The sequence below is a fragment of the Macaca nemestrina genome, chromosome 15 (genome assembly GCF_043159975.1).
Source record: "Macaca nemestrina isolate mMacNem1 chromosome 15, mMacNem.hap1, whole genome shotgun sequence".
NCBI lineage: Eukaryota > Metazoa > Chordata > Mammalia > Primates > Cercopithecidae > Macaca > Macaca nemestrina.
The window spans coordinates 88,384,594-88,403,814 of NC_092139.1; the positions used below are offsets into that span (position 1 = coordinate 88,384,594).

At 50.2% G+C, this 19,221-nt stretch overlaps 1 protein-coding gene across 4 annotated transcripts; it reads right to left on the bottom strand.

Moving 5' to 3' along the window:
- Positions 1 to 5,388: 5,388 nt before the first annotated feature.
- On the bottom strand, positions 5,389 to 15,697 carry LOC105480640 (ral-GDS-related protein-like). 4 transcript variants are annotated; one of them, XM_071080075.1, is made up of 13 exons: positions 15,580 to 15,697; positions 14,676 to 14,786; positions 13,465 to 13,637; positions 11,899 to 12,092; positions 11,467 to 11,774; positions 10,485 to 10,700; positions 10,009 to 10,112; positions 9,449 to 9,518; positions 7,810 to 7,884; positions 7,253 to 7,327; positions 6,638 to 6,661; positions 6,166 to 6,287; positions 5,521 to 5,658 (listed from the first exon to the last, which is right to left on the bottom strand). In XM_071080075.1, the coding sequence occupies exons 3-13, from the start codon at positions 13,614 to 13,616 to the stop codon at positions 5,619 to 5,621; spliced, it is 1,380 nt and encodes a 459-aa protein (XP_070936176.1). In that variant the 5' UTR covers positions 13,617 to 13,637; positions 14,676 to 14,786; positions 15,580 to 15,697; the 3' UTR covers positions 5,521 to 5,618. The 4 variants fall into 4 exon arrangements, with proteins under 4 accessions (XP_070936177.1, XP_070936176.1, XP_070936175.1 ...); XM_071080074.1 differs by lacking the exon at positions 15,580 to 15,697 and adding an exon at positions 15,218 to 15,358; XM_071080076.1 differs by lacking the exons at positions 13,465 to 13,637; positions 14,676 to 14,786; positions 15,580 to 15,697 and adding exons at positions 5,857 to 5,947; positions 12,218 to 12,396 and having other exon boundaries at positions 5,389 to 5,658.
- Between the last annotated feature and the right edge of the window lie 3,524 nt (positions 15,698 to 19,221).

The following is a 19,221-nucleotide window of genomic DNA, read 5'->3' on the forward strand; positions in this document are numbered from 1 at the left end:
TTTTTATGTATTTACGTATTTATTTACAGACCAAGTCTCACTGTCTCATACAGGCTGGAATGCAGTGGAGTGATCTCGGCTCACTGCACCTTCCAGCTTCTGGGTTCAAGTGATTCTTCTGCCTCATTCTCCTGAGTAGGTGGGAGTACAGGCACGTGCCACCACGCCCAGCTAACTTTTGGTTTTTTCTTAGACATCGGCTTCACCATGTCGGCCAGGGTGGTCTCAAACTCCAGGACCTGAAGTCATCCGCCTGCTTCGACCTCCCAGAGTGATTGGATTCCAGGAATGAGCCACTGTGTCCAGCCCAGCGTTTCACATTTCATTCTTTGATTCATTTTGAGTTGCTTTCTGTACATGGTGAGACATAGGGGCCCAGTGTTATTTCTTCTACATCTAGCTGGGCCACTTATCTCAGCACCACTTGCTGATTGGGAGTCCTTTCTCCATTGCTTATTTTTGTTGATTTTTTTAAATCAAATATCAATGGTTTCAGGTGTGCAGGTTTATATCTGGGTCTTCTAATGTGTTCCACTGTTCTGTGGAACCGGGTCCCCAGCTTTTCAGTGAAAATGCCAAGCCATTACCTTGTCTATGGGTGTTTTCTTGGAGTGTTTCCTTTGTTTTAATGTTTTTAAAATACCTTTAGCAGCCTACATGTATAGATTTCTTTTCTAAAATAATGCACACCCTATGTTTTCTTGTAGGAGTTTTGTGGTTTCAGAATTGAGTTTTAGGTCTTTAATGTATTTTGCATTGATTTTTGTGTTGCGTGACATAAGGGTCCTATTTCAGTGTTTTGTATGTGAATATGCAGTTTGCTCAAAATCATCTATTGAACAGGCTCTTTTTTTCCGATTGCATCTTTTTGGTGTTCTTTTGAAAAACGTGTTCACTATATGTAAATTGGGGTTGAATATTTGGTTTCCTCATTCTGTCCACTTTCTTAGTTTATGCCAATAAAAGATTGTTTGGATAATTATAAGTTTGTGTTTTTCATTCATGCTTTTAGCTTCTATGTTTGTATTTTTTAACATAATTTCTATGTTTATTATAGACTAAAGGGTAAAAATGCAGATTAGTTACTGCCTTTGGTATATTGCATGACACTGAGACTTGGGGTCCAAGCAACCTTATCATGCAGGCAGTGGGTGGACCCACCAGGTAGATCTTCAGCACATACCTCATGCCTTCATCCTTTTTCATTGGATAGTCACCAGTGTCTGTTGTTTTCACTTTTACGGTAGGGTGTATTCAATGTTAGCTCCACCTTATAATTGAGAACATGTGGTATTTGGTGTTCTGTGTTTTCCTTATTTCTCTTTAGATAATGGCCTCCAGCTCCTTTCATGTTGCTGCCAAGGACATGATTTCCTTCTCTCTTTTTTTTTTTTAATGGCTGCCTAGTTTTTTGTGGTATATATGTACCACATTTTCCTTTTCTGATCCACTGTTGATGGGTACCTAGGCTGATTTCATGTGTTTGCCATTGTAAATACTGCTGCCATGACCATTTGTGTGCATGTGTGTTTTGGAGAGAAGGATTTCTTTTCCTCTGTGTATACCCCAGTGGTGGGATTGCTGGGTCAGATGGTAGTTCTGGTTCAAGTTCTTTGAGCAATCTCCGAAGTGCTTTCCATGGTGTCTGAACTACTTTGCATTTTCACCAAAAGTGGACCAGTGTCCTCTTTCTCTGCTGCCTCGCCAGTGTCCTTTTTTTTTTTTTTTTTTTTTTGAGACGGAATCTCGCTCTGTAGCCCAGGCTGGCGTGCAGTGGCCGGATCTCAGCTCACCACAAGCTCCACCTCCCGGGTTCACGCTGTTCTCCTGCCTCAGCCTCCCGAGTAGCTGGGACTACAGGCGCCCGCCACCTCGCCCAGCTAGTTTTTTTTTTTTTTTGTATTTTTTAGTAGAGACGGGGTTTCACCGTGTTAGCCAGGATGGTCTTGATCTCCTGACCTCGTGATCCACCCGTCTCGGCCTCCCAAAGTGCTGGGATTACAGGCTTGAGCCACCGCGTCCGGCCCCTTTTTTTTTTTTTTAACTGCGTTATCCTCATTCTGACCAGCGTGAGATATATCTCATTGTGCTTTTGATTTATATTTCTCTGATAATTAGGTTGAGCATATTTTCAATTTCTTGGTTGCTCATCATCATCTTTTGAGAAGTGTGTGTTTATATCCATTGCCTATTAATTATGAGGGTGGTTTTGCTAATTGATTTGTGCAAGGTCTTTAAGGTAGATTCTGGATATTAGAACTTGGTCTGGTGCATAGTTTGGGAACATTTTCTCTCATCTTGTATGTCGTCTGTCTACTCTGTGGGTAATTTCTTGTGTTGTGTTGTGGCTCTTTAGTGTATTAGGTCCCACATGTCGATTATTGCTGTTGTTGCAGTGTCATGTGGGGTCTTAGGCATATAAATGCTTTGTCAAAGCTGATGTCAAGAAGGGTATTTCCTAGGGTCTCTTGTAGGATTTTTGTACTTTGAGGTCCTCCATTTACATCTTTCATTCATCTGAGTGAACTTTGGTACATGGTGAGAAGTAGATGCCTAGTGTTACTTACTCTTCTGCATATGGCTCGCCATTTATCCCAAGACTATTGAAAAGGGAGTTCTTTCCCCATTACTCATCATTGTGTATTTCATCCAGCATCAGGTGGTATGAGGTGTGTGGGTTTACAGGTTCTCTGTTCTCTTCCACTCATCCATGCGGAAGCAGGTCCCTAGAGTTTGAGTGCAGTTTCACATCAGGGAGTGTGATGCATCCAATGTAGTTTGGATTTCTCAGAATTTCTTTGGAAATGCAGGGCATTTCCTGGTCTCACATGAACTTCAGCATTGTTTATTTCTATGTCCTTAAAACCAATTTGCTCTCTCGTAAAGTTATCCAATTAAAGAGTAGAGCGGGACATTTTAATCCATGCATATGTACCTTGTGTAATGATGAAAGCAAGGCATTGACTGACTATCTCTGTTACCTTGTGTAGTAATTATTTATTAGTTCTCTGTGGTTGCAATATTCAGAATCTTTCTTTTCAGCCTTTTTTGGAAAATATGGTAGGATACAGTTAACTCTAGACATCCTGCTGTGGAGTAGAACAGCTGAATTTATTCCTGTCATCTGAGTGTAACATTGCATCCGTTTCCCAGTTCCTGTGCTGCCTCCCCAACCCCCAGGCTCTCTTCACTACTGTGGAATATTCTACTAGGAGATAAAGTCGTTTAGAGACAAAGTTGATCTCATTCTCATAGGCATGGAATCATGCCGTGTTTGTTTCTCTCTTCCTGGCTCATTTCATGGAAGATCATGTCCTCCAGGTTTCTGTACGTTGTTGCAGATGACATGGTTTCATGAATTTCTATGGCCAAGGAGGATTCCATTGTGTACTGCAGTTTCTTTATCCCTTTATCTCTGCACGAACAGGTAGGTTGATTGGATACCTTCGCTATTGTGCATAGTGCTTCAGTTGCCATAAGAAGGCCGATATCTCTTCAACATGACAGATTTCATGCGCTTTCTGTGTGTAACCAGTGGTGGTATTCCTAGCTGAACAGGTAGTTGTAAAATGTTTAAGGCACCTTCAACTGTTTTCCTTCGTGTATATAGTAATGTACATTCCCACCAAGAGTGTATAAAATCTCTTTTTCTGCACTTCTACATTGGCCACTGCCTGTGAATGTATGGGTTTTTTCTTGTTTTTGGTAAGTTTCATCCTAATTAGAGAGAGAGGTATCTGAATGTGGTTTGCACTTAGACATGTGTGTGATAGTTAGTGAAGTTGAGCAGCTTCTCTTTGACCTGTCAGTCAATTTCGTGATTACATCTGAAAAGATGTGCCTGTTCAGGTTCTTTGCCCAGTTTTAGCTTGGGTATTAGATTTTGTTCATTTTCCCAGAGTAGTGTTAGTTTCTCATACATGTTAGATTGCAACCCCTTTCACAGATATGTTTCTGCTGAACTTTCTTTCAATGTGTAGGATGCCTTCTTTTTTTTATTATTATTACACTTTATGTTCTAGGGTACATGTGCACAACGTGCAGGTTTGTTACATATGCATACATGTGCCATGTTGATGTGCTGCACCCGTTAACTCATCATTTACATTAGGTATATCTCCTATTCTATCCCTCCCCCAACCCCCGAACCCACCACAGGCCCCAGTGTGTGATGCTCCCCTTCCTGTGTCCAAGTGTTCTCACTGTTCAATTCCCACCTATGAGTGAGAACATGCGGTGTTTGGTTTTCTGTTCTTGCAATAGTTTACTGAGAATGATGGTTTCCAGCTTCATCCATGTCCCTACAAAGGACATGAACTCATCAGGATGCCTTCTTTAATGATTCATTGTTTCTCTTTCCCATGCAGAAGCTCTAAAATGATGTATAGTCCCATGTGTTTGTATTCATATTTGTTAGCAGTGATTTTTGTGTCCCATCCAAAAAGAACAAAAAATAAGAAAGAAAAAGTAATGCCAAATCAATTGCATGGCCTAAGGGTTTGTTGCCATAGATAATTTTTGCTTTTGTTTTCTTTCTTTTTTGCAAACTGCATGCTTGGATACAAGTTTTGCTGAAATAAACTCCCACTTTTCTTATAGGAGCTTTGTGGCTCCAGGACTGGATTGAAGTGTTTATTTTGTGTTGATTTGGGGGTATCATATTTCAGACCCTGAAATGTTGATTTCTTTGACTTGTTTTTGTCTGATATACCACAGTGGGGCTTGTGTTCAAATTAAGCTGTGGGACATCCTTTAGATACTGGGTTCAAACAATTCTCTCCTTCCTTGATGTTCCCTTAGGGGAGAGGTGTCAGAAAGTCTGGGAAGATCCATAGTGGGAAAAGTTTATCTGTATTTCCTGGAGACTCATGGCCAGCTCCCTTGTGCACAGGACTTCTGGAGAAGGCCAGCCCTACCACTTGCATAAATACCTCCCATCTCCAGCCCTTCAGTAAATATTTAAGTGATTCATTAAATATTTACAACTTAAAAAAGTAGAGTAACCCAGTGGAACTTGAATTTAACTAGAATTTAAGTTTGAGAGTAACTGGTCAGTAGAACAAGTGACATAGATTGGGAGACATACTGTGGTTTTTAAGTGTTTTTTTTTGTTTTTTTTGTTTGTTTGTTTTTCTTAAACAGAGTTAGCAATAATTAATTTGAATAAAGAAGAAAACATTAAACGGTTGGCAGGTGTAACGTGAATGCTATTCCATGGCTTGTTCAGCTATAGCCTCAATTTGACATGCTAGACTATGAATCCTAAAGACTGGTATACGGTTACTGCACTGGAGTTACTGTTCTCATTCAACAACTGTAGAACATTCTGAATAGTGTTTTAAAATTTTATTTTAATGAAAGCTAAGAAAAAAACCCGTTACTTATACACTAAAGAAAATAAACATAAAATGGTTTCCCGCCTGACATGCAAAAGTCCCATGGCCTGACCCTGGCCAGCAGGAGCAGCTGGTGTTGAGGAGTGGGGTCAAGATGTAGCTGAGCTGCCAGCCACCTAGATGTGGTTTCCTGGTGTCTCCGGTCTGGGTGAAGGATGATGCAGAGCTGGTGTTCTAGAAAGCATCCCAATAGGGCCCCAGCCACTGCAGGATGTTTCCAGCCTACTGGGATTCGGGCTCCAGCTGACAGGACAGCTTGTAGCTGCAGGACAGAGAGGCAGGTGTGAGGCCACCATGAGCCACACATCGGGTCCCCTCTCATTGCCTGCCCAGCTGGAATCCTGGGTCCCCAGCAGTCCCCATGCAACAGGGCTTGATGCTGGTGATGGAGTCATGGCCATAGGCTCTCTGCAGCTGTCCACAGGAGAGCCTCCTCTAGGCCAGGTGGGGTGGCTGACACCTGTACTGTCAGTACTTTGGGAGGCTGAGGTGAGTGGATCCCTTGAGGCCAGGAGTTTGAGACCAGCCTGGACATCATCATGAAACCCCACCTGTACCAGAATAACAACAGGAGAACAACCGGACATGGTGGTGCATAGCAGTAATCCCAGCTGCTTGGGAGGCTGAGGAAGGGCTTGAGCCCAGGAGGCAGATGTTGCAGTGAGCAGAGATGGTGACACTGCAGTGCAGCCTGGGCGACAGAGCCAGACCACATTAAAAAAAAATGGAGAGCTTTCTCCCACCCTCTTTCCATGTGCCAGGCCCTCACCTCTCCTTGTCACTGAGCTGCTCCATTCTTGAGAAACAAGTGACAAATTTCTCCAGGGGCCGAAGCCTGTAATTCATGGCAGCCACTTGGAGCAGCTGCATTTCCTGCAGAACTCGGACCTCCTACAGACAGAGGACAGGATGCTGACAGGGCCTGGGTGGAAGACACTGAGGGGACCTTTGGCAGGCAGGGAGAAGGGGCTGGTCCCTGGGGCCATTCTGTAAAGGGGCCCCATGGAGTCCCCAGCCTGTTCCCAGAGTTGGATGTAAACAGCCCCTCCTGCAGGAACTGGTCTTTGATTCCAGTGCCTTTCCCACTTTCTCCACTGGGATAGGTCTCCTCCTCCTGTGTGTGTCAAACCCTCCCAGTAAAGCTAAGATGTAGAGGATGGAGCCAGGGAGTGTCCTGCCCAGGGTGGACTGTGACGTCCACATCCCCAACCTCATCCAACATGAATGCCCCAGCTGCTCACCTTCCTCCTCTTGTTGCTGTTGCCCTGGAAGTCAGATAGAGCCCATGAGAAAGGTCCCTGGCCCACAACAGCCTCACCCCATCCCTTCCCATGCTGCACTACTGCCAGGGCCACCAGGGTCAGGGGATGTGCACATGACACAACGTGAACCTGCCTCAGGCTCCGGGCTCTAGGGCAGGGGGCATGGGAGCTGGGGCTCAGGGACCTTCTGCCCCAACCCTCTGAAATGACAGACAGAGAAACTGAGGTCTCTCGTAGAAAGAAAGTGCTCAGTGACCCTGGAATTGCCTGCCCTTGGAAAGGCTCAATTTCACCCTCCTATTATGGGACTACCCTAGGGAGAGGCTGAGTCCAGCTCAGCCCACAGCTCAGCATCGTTGCAGTCAGGTAGCTCTGCAGCTTCACCACTCAGGGATAGGGACTGGTGACTGCCATGGAGCCTCTGTCAGTCAGAGGTAATGAGATGGGCCTGGCACCCCCACCCACAGGAGCAGCTGTGAGACTCTCAGGAGAGGAGGTTTTCCAAGGACTGAGATCTAAGGACTCCGTCCAGGCCCCTCTCCTCCCAAGCCTCAGGATCCTGGTTCCCAGCCAGCCTGCCCCAGACTCACTCACATCCAGATCATCCGGGATGGCCGAATCCAACCTGTGTAACTCAGTCAGAAAATCCCCCAGGAAGGGGACCACGCCCTGTGCCATGGAGGGGTGGGGAGGTGGGAGGGGTAGTGGTGATGAGTATTGACCCTTAGGTGCCTGCCCAAGGCCCTGTCCCATGAAATCCCATCAGCCCCTGTCTCCCAGAACCCCCGTCCCCAGGTCTCCCAGTTGTAGCAGCCAAAGACCCTCAGCTGCCTTTCCCAATTCTTTGCCTCCTCTATTCCAGCTGGCCTCCACGTCTAGCAGTCACTCCTAGTTACCTCTATGATGGGATTTTAAAAAGTCACAAGGGCCTGTGGTCCCAGCCTTACCCTTCCCCACATCCACTCTGAGTCCTGCTTTCCCAGACCCTTGCTCTGGTCTCTCCAATGGAGGTTTTCCAGGCCCAGTGGACATAGGAGGACAGGGCTGGGGAGGAAGCCCCCGCTGTGTTGATATGGAGGTCTCCAGCTGGTGGGGAAAAGAGCCCTGTCCTCTGATCCCCTGCGGTCCCTCCATGCCACAGTCTCACTCACCTTCTTCTGCCTCCTTAGCCTCATCTGGGCTCTCTGGGGGTTCCTCTCCTGGGTGGCCACCTTAAAGCTCCCCGCCTGCCAGGTGTCAGGGACAGGGACAGTGAGGCTGTCTTCCCTTCCCCCAGTTACACCCCAGCCACCCCACACTTGGATCCCCAGGGACTGGCGTGAATCACCTGGCACAGTGCTCATGCCACTGGCCAGCTCCACACTCCCTGTGTGTGTCACCCAATCATGCAGCCAGGCCTCCCTGAGACTGTTTCCTCTTCTGTAAAGAGCCATGAATACTACAGCTACCTCACAGGGCCTCCTGAGTACTGTTTCCTGTAGCTGTTGTCATTGTTCTCCCCCTCATCCCTCTGAGGAAGAACCATTCACGAGCACCCTCCAATTGCTTTCTTTTCTCGAACCTCATTTCCACTCTGTGAGGCCCACACTACAGGCTCAGCATCCCTTCATTTTCCAGATAAGGAAACAGAGACCAAGAGTGGGCAGTGACTCCCCAGGGCCCCAAAAGAGAGGGCACCTCCTCCCCCTCCTGGAGGCTCTGTCTCGGCTGCCTTCAGCCCACATCCCAGCACCACCACCCATCAGAGTCTTGTTCTCTGGAGTCTCTGAGTGTCTAGGACTCCAGCCTTGTAGTGTCGTGATGGGAAAGGGACAGGGCATTTTAGGAGACCTGGTTAAGTGGCACCTGCCTATCTGAGCCCCACCGGAGTCTCTGCCACACAAACTGGGTTTGCGCCATGCCAAATCCTTGGTTTGGCCTCGCCAGTGATCCCCCAGGGGAGTTCCGTGCACAGAACTCTCTCTTCCTCCACTCAGGATGTGGCCTCCTGAGGCGACATCTCTGACGGACATGGCAGGGTTTTCCAGAATCCTGGGTGGGGTGACATGTTGCCTTCTCATTTGCATGGAGGTTTCTGAGATCTGGTCAGGGAGGATCCCCTAGGAATGCATGGATCCCCCAGATACTTGTCATGAGCATGTGTCACTGCTAACTGGTGAGAATCCTGTGACATGACCATTTTCAGATGTCTGCAAAGGGCAGAGCGGGGAGTCCCAGCAAGCACATACATCTGTCCTGAGTTTGCCCATTGGCACCCATAGCTGTGCAGTCTACTGGACTCCCTGGCACATGAGCTTCCTCTGTTGTTGTTCCCTCTTTCCCCCAGTGTGGACTGCAGTCCCTGCCCATGGAGGTGCGCTGCAGACAGAAGCAGCAGCAGAGGCCTGGCTTCCTGAGGAATTGCTCCCAGTTTGAGGAAGGAAGAAAGTCCCACCTACAATGATCACCCGCTAGCCTGGAGGAAGCTCCATGCCAGCAGCATGGACCAGCATGGGAACCAGAGCCCTGCTAATGCTGCAGCTCATCACCCCCACTCAGAAGCCCAGCAGCCATTGCCACATCCCATTTGCAGGGCCTCCTGTCCCGGTACCCCCACGCGCCCATGGACCCACACACCTCTCCTCCTGTTTGCCCAAAGTAGGCCTGGAGGGAATTTTTCAAGTCCACTTTTTGTAGGTAAATCAAAACATTACAAAATAACCACTGCACACCGGGTTCAATGCCTTTCCAAACTCACTCTTTTCTCTGACCCTTAAACACTTGTTCCGCATCTCCCAGACTCCACTGTACCTTGATCAGCAGGTCCCTCTTCACTGCAGTGTCTTTTTTGCAGAGTTCTTTTAGATATTTTGTGCTTTGGCTGTTGACAGAGGAAAGAAAAAAGGGTAAATTTGGGAATCACGGGGGAGATTTGTGAGTTCCAATCCCTTTTGTTTGAAACTTAATGAATCTCAGCTTCCTGCATGAGAGTTTCCAGTGGTGTCATCTGATGACAAGGGCTCCAGAGGACCAGGGTGGGACTGTCATGTTCCTCCCCTGGCCCATCTCCACTTCACATGAGCCCTGCGTGTTCAGAGTTAGCTTCCAGCTGGACACAGTTCCACTGCTGGGTACAAACACCTGAAAGCCTCCAATTGGCTCCAGTCTGTTCCTGATGGTTAAAAACCCTTACTCCTGAGTTAGAAATCCTTGCCTAGGAGTCCAGGGCAGCTGAGTGACCACACCCACCAGCCCATCCCTGCCTCCAGCGTCCCTGTTCTCCAAGAACCTTTCAGAGTCATTGAGGGCCCATGGGGAGACCTATGGGTCCCTAGGTCAACCCTGGTGCTCCCCTGAAGGGAGCTCCTCACCTGGACACTCCTGCCCACGTCTTGTGTAGCCGATGTATTGGGTTGCTGCGCAGAGCAGAGACGATGGCGTGCACCGAGGAGAAGTTGTTGAGGCGTAGGCACTCCTGGAGAGGGAAGAGTGAGCTGTGAGGTCCAGAGTTGGAGTCGGACCCACTTCAGCCTCAGCCCCCTCTGCTGAGGTCTCCCTTCCTGAATGAAGCAGAGGTCCAGGGAGCCTCAGGAGGGTACACCTGGGGCTGAGTGAATGTCACTCATCTGGAAAGATTTCAGTTCAACCCAAGGAAGATCCTAGGTCAGAAGTGAGCAGCCACTACTGGGCCATGGGGGTGAAGGTCAAGGAACCTCTGGGAAGAAGGGCCCAGGGGATGTGCAGGGCTCAGGCTAGAGATACAGATGCCAATCCTGAAAGCCGATGGAGGAGAAGAGGCAGTTCCCCATTTTTAGAGAGGGAATCCCAAGGCCCAATCATGGCTTACCCTGGCCACTTTGATCCAGTGCTCCACCACCCTGGCCCTGTCCAGGGCCCTCATGCTGTGGTCCCCGAGGCAGAAGGTGGTGACACAGTTGGTGAGCCTGTTGAAGTGTGCAATGGTGGCACAAACTGTGGGTGCCACGTGCTCACTCCCCTTCTGATGTCGTTGGCCCCAGATGGAGCCCAAGCATTCGTAGAGCTCCACCTTCTTGAAGAGATCCTTTGGGGAAGGAGAAGAGTGTCATGGACACAGCACAGCCCAGCTCAGAGTCATCCACAGTCCCAGGCAGGAAGTGAGCTCACAGTCATCCACAGTCTCTGGCAGGAACACAGCTGGGGCTCAGAAAGCTTTAAAATGGGCTCCAGACTTGTGGGAGTCCCTGGGTTTGGTTTTCTGCCCACTGAGGGCCCTGAATGCATCATGGCCCAGAACCCAACAAGGGTGGGAAGAGAGTGACATTTTCTCCCAGGCCATCCTCACTCCAAGAAGTAGAAGGTGGCTCAGGCCTCCCCATCCTGAGGCCTCGTCTTCCTCCCATCCCAATCAGCCCTCTACTCCTTCTCTCCCTACTGGTGCAGTTTCCTTGCAGCAACTGCAACTTTGGGCTCTGTTTGGGTGTCTGCCATAGAATCTAGTATGCATCAGGTACCTAATAAGTGCTGAGGGTAGTGAGGCTCCCGAGCAGCTGGGTGAGTGACCCATGGCCCTGCCTGCCCCTCAGTGATCACCTGCCCTGTCCTGCTTTCTGTCCATCCCCTGTCATTCAGTCTGCACAGTCACTCTGTGCAGCTGGCACGGGTCATTTCCCATCTCTGCTGTCCACATGCAGACAGGGAAGGCTTGTGGGTGAGGAAACTCATCCAGATCCCATGGTTGGTGAGAAGTGGGGCTGAAATTGGACCCAGGGCATTGGCCGCTCCTCAGGGAGAGGCTGGTCTGAGACAGGTGGTTCCATAGGCACAGCCTGCAAAGCCCAGCTGCTCACCACATCCATGAGGGTCAGCTGCTCAGCCAGCAGCCTGGGAGGGAAGGTCGTGATGTCCGGCAGCTCCTCAGTGAGTTGGCTCTTGACAGTCCCGGGACAGGGACAGGGGGACTCTGGGGCTGACGGTGGCTCCAGCAGTGTTCCTGGAGGGGGCCCTTCCCCTGGTGCTGGTGCTGGTGCTGAATGTAGATATCCTGGTGCATCCAGGGCTACAGGTGACTCTGGCTCCAGAGCAGGCTGCAGGTCCGCTGGTGCTGGCTCCAGGGCCAGCATTGTTAATGCGTGTTGCCCAGGAGGTGGAGCAGGATCTGGAAAAGGAGAAAAGGTCACCATTCCAGTCACTCTTCACTGGGATTTCCAAGTATAGAAATGACTGGATGGAATTTAAGGGAATTGTAGCCCCAAAACACCACCCCCTGAAAGTCTTCTCACCATCTGGCTTGGCCTCCTTGGGCTCCGGAAGCACCAACTGGCCTAGGACAATTTCCTGATGGTCCTCCAAGCCCAGTCCGGGCCAGGTGAAGGTTCTGAAGGCCAGCTTTATCCAGAAAGATGACCGTTGCAGGGCCTGGCAGCAAACTGAAGTGTTTTCAGGGGGCCAGGTGAACAAAATGGAGGTGGTGGTGCTGGTGATGGAGTGGACAGCTGAGTCAGAGGCCTGGCCTTCTCCCACACAACCCTCCAGGGCACCGTTGTGTGGTTCTGGGTCCCTGGCCTCTTGCTGCCTGTGTGGAGAACAGCCCCACCCTACCACAAGGCATCAGTGCTGTCCTGGAAGGGGCAGACCTGGCCATGTAGCAGGGCTGTATGGACCCTTCTGCGCCCCAGCGTCCCACTGAGATTCTCTTCCCAATGGCCCTGGAGCAGAGCACTGTGCACCTGGGCACTCAAGACTTCAGCTCCAGGCAGATTTGTGAGCAGCTTGCTCATCAAAGCTCCAGTTTGGTTCCCCTGTTCCTGGGGTTAGGAGGGTAGGGGCAGATGTTGGGTGGAGGAGGACAGGGAGAGCTGGGAAGGCACGGTGCTGGGGATGGGTCTCTCAGTGGCCAGTTGTGACCCCAGCCTCACATCTCCTTTGCAAGGGACCTACTTTTAGAAAACTCAGTATTTCCCTCTTGCAGGGGAAGTCCCCAGATGTCAGCCTTGTTGTGGGAATTACAAGACATATGAACCCCAGGGCTCCTTTAGTCTCTCCCCAGCCAGAGTCCACATATTTCCCCCCATGTTTTGTGGGTGAAGAGGCCCTTCAGAACCCTAAGTCCCCCCAGTTTATACTTGTTAGGCTCCGTCATTCTAGTCAGAATCTGAGAGGATGCCACCATAGATAGAGAAGGCCATAAGGGTTTCCCCTCTAACATTCTGTAGATATGATTTGTTTGTTCTGTCTACTGTGAGCACCTGACTCTGAGTAGAATTGAGGCCCAGGGATTGTCATCTGCCTTGTTTATGAAATTAGGCCAAGTCACAAGAAGAACGATGCACAAATGAAGTGTTTTGTATGTATGTGTTGAATGAGTGAACCCCAACCATTGGAGAAACTCAGTGAGCCTCTCCAGATGTCTGAGTGAGCCTGTGGCTCCTTTTTCAGCATGAAGGGACCCCTCTTCTGTCTGTGTCAAGGAGAAAGTCCAGCCAGAAGGAAACTCAGACATCCTTTACCAATGCCATTGCAGACTTGCTGTCTATATGCCTTTCCAAACAGTAAGAGAGATGGGCCATTGCGGCAGAAAGCTGAGAGCTGCTTCAGTGAGGGGGAAGAGAAAAGTAATAAACATGAATCACAGCACCCACAGCAGATTGTCCAGAGTTTTAGGCTCTAGGGACCCCTTTGTTTGCTGTGTCTTAGATCATTCAGTCCCTACAAGAACCCTGTGAGGTTCATCTTCTCATTACTCCCTGTTCCACAGGAGCCAACTGAGGCTCCAAGAGCTGCATCTTCAAGACACAGCCAGTAGGGGACAGAGGCACCTCCGTGCCTTTTAGGGGATGGACACTCACCTTCTAACCAGTAGTTCCAAAAAGTGTGGCACGGTGATAAAGTCCCAGGAGGGACCCAGGCAGGTGGCATACGACGAGATGGGTTTAGTTAGAAAGGCTGGAACCAGGGACTCCAACAGCTTCTCCCCTGTGCGGGGTTGGAAAGTTGGCATCCTGCAGATCTCATTTTCATACTAGGGGGACAAGGAGCGACATGCGAGTCAGTGGTAATACCCTGAACCACCAGAGGATCGGGATCTGGAACTCACACCAAGAAACACCAGCCCTTCAGGGACTTGTGCATGTGGAGAACCTGGGTGCCCATGGTGAAAAGAGTTCTAGGCTTTCAAGGTAAAATTGCATGTGAGGATGGAGAAGGAGAAAATGATTCATGCCTTCAAGGTATCAGCACGGTGAATGTCAGCTGTGGGGCAACAGCACCCTCTGTATCAACAGCCTACATGAAGAGCATCATCCCTGCAACCCTCAAAAATCACCCTCATGGTGGAGAAGAGGAGACGCGGGCTTTTGGATGTCAGATGCTTGCTCAGCAGCACCCGGGTCAGAAGAGTGCACCTTCCACAAGGAGGACTGGATGAAATTCCCTCTAGGCCACCTGAGGCTCCGCTTCTTATATGGATGGGAATGGTTGGGGGAGGTCTCATCCCCTCCTTATTTTAGTGACAGCACACCGGACAAGATGCTCTAGAAGAACCCTTTGACTTAAAGGGATATGATTGTTTTTGTTCTTTAACATGAATGTGAGTCTGGAGAAACAGCTACGGCCATCCCAGCCCTGGCCAAGGGGAAAATGCCGGAAGACTCCAGGGTGGGAGGAAGCGCATCCCAAGGCCCAGGATCTGCCAGGCGACTTGTGGAAGAGAAAACACAGGCAGGTATAGAAACCGGGAAAAGTTACAGAAATGTATGGTTTAAAGTGGAAATGAAACAAGGTGATTTTCTCTGCCACACAGACAGCAGATTGACAAAAAGTTAAGAACATGTTAGTATTCAGGGGAGGTTGTGTTCAAAGAAGCAGCTACATTCAGAGGCTGCTGGTGACCCTGTGAGCAGCTGGAGCCCTTTTGGAAAGTCAACTGGACAGTGGCTCACTCAAGTGTGAAAGCCCTAGGACAGAGCCTAGGGAGTCCCCATATTCATGTTTGAGTCCTGGGTCCACCCTGGTTTTCTAGAGTCCCTGTATGTGGAGTCCCTTCTGTGTCCAGTCTCACCCCAGACCAGCACTGGCTGTGGTTGGTAGCAGGGTGCCCCTGCCCTTCTTTGAAGAAGATGGAGAAATGGAATCCATCCAACAGCTCCTGCTTGATCTGCTGTGTGGAGCTCTGCAAAGAGAGTGAGCCAGGCGAAGATGTGTTAGTGGCCTGCCTGGCTGACCCCATAGTGGGACACCCCCATTAGAACTCCTCCCTGGCACCCCCTTCCCCAACAGGATTTGGCACATAGGAGCATCTGCATAGACCTCCAGCCAGAGCAGGTTGAAGTCTCCGGCAGATGACAGCTTGATGTCTTGGGATTCAGATCTGAGCAGACAAGCTATGTCCTCGACACTCACCTTCCCATCCTGAAGGTGTGGTCTGGGCTGTGAATCTGACATACTGTCCAGGCTCCAAACCCCCCGCAACCTACCTGCTCCTATCCAGGGAGGGCCCCTCTTCTCCTGTTTCCCCAAAACACATGGGGAGGGGCTCAATACTGCCCTGATGGACACAGCTGAGGCCTGGCCTTGACAGGCCTGCCCTGGGCCCTGTGTTACCTGTGGGTGCCTTCTGGCAAAGGGCCAGAGGCGTCGAGGGTGAGGGTTGTACCAATGTCTGTATTCTCGAGAAACAGTCTCATTTTGTCCTCTTCTGTGACGAGGAGGTCGGCAGCATGTGGGGACACAGCAGGAGAACATGTTGTTCTCTCGAGTGTCGACTCCCAACTGAGCTGGAAATGGGGCTGTGTGTATAATATGGGTGCCTAGTTACCAGAATTCTAAGTTCTGTTGGGGTCTGTCAGTAAGGAAGTGAGGTCACATCTTGTAGGTTCCATCCTGTAAGCACCTCCTTTCCATCAGACTTACTCAAAGGCCCCACTGGGCTTCTGGCCGCTCACCCTCCCCCATCGACTCCTTACCTTTCACCATTATGCCAAAGTGTGCCCCTTCAGCAGCTTGGGAAGACCTGGATGTAACCAGGGTCCCAGGTTTGAGGAGACAGTGCTGGGTCAAACAACCTTTATCTTAGCAGTTGTGAGACCCTAGAGAACTCCTTTTGTGTTTTGGGGCCTCCCCAGCATGCACAATGGGGGTTATGCTAGCATCTCCCTCCTAGGGAACTCATGAGGTGTGTTTGAGATAGATCTTATAAAACTCATGATGTGGTGTTTCCTGTAGATATTGCACACACTTACAGATGGAGGAAATTCAAAAAGGAGTGAGAAGTAGCATGGAAGAGAACTCCAGTGGGCCTGGGGTTCACAGTGTGATCTCAGGAGAAGACACTTTTGCTCTGGGCCTCCTCTTTCATGCTGCACCAGTTGAGGTTGAGATTAAATGAAATTCAGACATCCTCCTCCTCTGATATTGCACCTTCCAGTGCCTTCCCATTTTATTTAGACCCAGACCCTGTGTTTCATCTCAGCCTAGGGTGGGCAGCATCCACAAAGACAGCACTGAGGGGTTAGTGACTCCCTTCTGAATGATGGAGTATGACACAGGTGATGGAATCGCACTTCTGGGCTAGTTCAGGATGTTACAACAAAGAGCCATAGCCTGGGGAGCTGATCAAAAACAGAATTATGTTTCTCCCAGTTCTGGAGGCTGGACGTTGGATGTCAGGGTACCAGTCTGGTCAGGCTTTAGTGAAGTCTCCCGTCCCATTCACTGAGCTTTTACAGTGCTGTCCTTTCCTTGGAGGACAGCTCAACTTTAGGAGCCTGAGTAGACTTCCATTCAAAGCCCAGCTCCCACTTGTAGCTTGGTGATCTTTGATGGGGTGGAAAACAGGCATCTTCTTCCTGAAGACAACAGAGATATTGCCTATGGCTGAGGGGTCCTGGAGGTGATCCGGGTGCAGCGACATATTTGAATGTAGGAAATTGTCTCCCATTGAGACCTGTAGAGACTAAAAGAGCCTTAGGAACTTTTACTGTTACCGCTGGAGTCTTGGGGTGCAGATCTCTTGAGCACCTGCACCATGACCTGGCCCCTCTGCTTTTTTTCCTCTTCCCTCTCTGCCCGGGTGAGGCCCGTCCTGCTCTGGGAGAAGTTTCTATGTGGTCCTCAGCCCACCTCTGCTCCACTCCCTTCCTCATAGGGCTCATTGTTGTCTCTGTCTCCACCCTCCTGGGTCTATGATCCACATGGGGCTGACAGCTTCATGACTTCACTGACCAAGTCTTCACTGACCTCCTTCACTGACCAAGTCTCCAGGAATGACAATGACAATCACCTGCCCTGGAAACAGCCGTCATACTGTCAATCAAGGCACAGCTTGGATTCAGGAGCACCTGGGACACGTCCCCAAACCTCAGACCCAGAGGGGTAACAACTATCCCTCTGGGACCTCAGGGAAGTTCCCCAGCCCCATCTGAGGGAATTTGGCCTCCCTGGCCATCTCTGGGCTCCAGGCTGGGGCGTGATTTTCACTATTTAGCACAGGCTGATTTTCACTATTCACTGCAGGCTGATTTTCACTATTCAGCACAGGATGGCAGCCTTGCTGATTGTTCTCTGATTATCTGGATGCTCTGTGACTCCTTCTGTGCATCTCTGGGATCATCATTCAGACTCGCCTGCAACCTGAGCAGTAACACCAATGTTGTTTGCTACGACATTTACTGGAAACACGACAAGACAGGCAGCCTTGCCTCCCTGGTCTCTACCAAGATTCTATTGAGATTGAAGTAGAACCAGGGCTCAGGGTCCCCAGCCTCTTCTCTGTGTGAGTGGATGCCGCCGCCAGTGCTGAGGCTTTGCACACCATTGGGCTCAAGCTTGAGGATGAGGCTACTAATGGCACAGTAGTGCCTCTCACAGTGTCATGGATGAGACGTTCTTTCTAAAATAGAAGTCCTTTTTTTGTTTGTTTGGCCCCTTTGATAAGTAGATTCTATAATTAATCAGAAATTTCTTTTATGGAGGGTAGAGACGCTGGTGAAAGAGAAACGGGGAAGGACTTGGCATGGGGGGTGGGTGGGCTTCAGACCCGGCTCTGACCCCCATGAAAGGAGAGAGGGAAGAGGGATCACTAGGAACTGCCCCAGTCCACAGGCGGGTCAGATGTCAGATAAAGCCTCAGCTGACGGAGTGGGTTCTTTCCCAGGGGTGCTCACTAGAAGTGCCCTGCTTCCTGCAGGAAGACCTGGCTGGAGGGACCCCTGGGATCCTCACTGCCTGGAGCCAGCCCAGGGGCAGGGGACATGTTAGTCACCTGTGGTCCTCCTGCAGGTTCTCCTGAAGAGGCATCTGAGGGGGATGCTTCCACGGCCACCAGCAGCACTGCTGCTGCACCTCCCTCTGGACACGGGCAGTGCCCTCCTCCCCCGGCCTGCGCATCCACCTGAGCTCCGTGTGAAGTCAAAGCTCAGGCATCTCAGAGCTTTTCCCCCGCAGGCCCTGCAGCCACTGAGACCCTTATATGCCCTGAGCTGCATGCTAGGGAGAGAGGGGTCTGTGGGAGACCTTGGCCCTTAGCCGTCGACTCCTCTGGGGAACACCATGAAATCCTCACACTGGGGATGTTCTCTGGAGCCGTCTTTATCCTCCTCTTCTGCCCCGCATCTCCTACTCCATGACCTGGGTCCCGTCCCTAAACCCCTGTTACATCCCCAGTGTCTGATCCATGCCAGCCCTTCTTTAAATATGTGTTGAACCCATTTCCCATTTGCCCAAGAAATGAGTGCTGGCAACTAGCTGCACTTTTTTTTTTTCTAAATGGGAAATGGGTCAATAAATGAATGAGTGAATGAATGAATAACAACACAACCTGAGTCTCCTGTCACATGGTTATTTTAAGACCTGCATTTGTTTTTATAAAGGAGGAAAATGAGTCCCTGCAGCTGTGATTGCCTCTGAATTGAGTTAACTTGTTTCCACACTGTCATGCCATGGTCACAGTGGGACAAACGTACACCAAGCTCACCACAGCCTTTCAGCCCTGCCTTTCCGCCTGCACCGCCTGTGGCCGTCATGGCATCAGGGCTTCTCTCATGGTGGGCCTCTACCCACCACACACTCTGGGCCATCTCCTCCTCTCCGACAGCCTGGGGTTCAGTGATCCCTGTCCCTGTGTCCCACCTCAGAGCACCTGCCTCTCCACCCTTTCCCCAATTTCTCTGCCACTGTTTCTCCAGTCTCCCAGGAATGTCTTCTGCCCAATCTCCTGTCCCAGGTTCTAGAACTTGTCCTGGAACTTCCCCAGAGCTGAGTCTCTAATAGGAGAGCTGATGACAGGTACAGCCGCGGTCAAGCCTCTAGCCAGCAGATGGAGGAGAATCAGCCCGAGGGCCCCGCAGTATCCTCCCTGCTGCACACCTGGGCCCATATCCCCCTCCACACCTGCAGCCCCCACCTCGGAGTCTGCCTCAGCGTCTCCTCCCAGCACCTTTCTCAGGAAGGGCCTGAGATCTTGCATGGCGTGTTTCCCCTCGGCGAACTCCTAGTCACAGCAGCATCTTGAGCAAGAGCCTCCTGGTGAAGCGATCCTCTTGGTGCTCCGCCCTGGCATTGTGTCCTCAGCTCCAGGGCAGATCACACACTTTCCTGGACCAAAATTA

Bases quoted from the DNA above. Each gene is read 5' to 3' on its own strand.
- LOC105480640 (XM_071080076.1), bottom strand. From the start codon at position 12,396: ATGAGCAAGCTGCTCACAAATCTGCCTGGAGCTGAAGTCTTGAGTGCC. The intron at 12,093-12,217 runs GTAGGGTGGGGC...CTCCATCACCAG, and splicing joins GACAGCACTGATGCCTTGTG to CACCACCACCTCCATTTTGT. The intron at 10,113-10,484 runs GTAAGCCATGAT...TTCCCTCTCCAG, and splicing joins ACTGGATCAAAGTGGCCAGG to GAGTGCCTACGCCTCAACAA.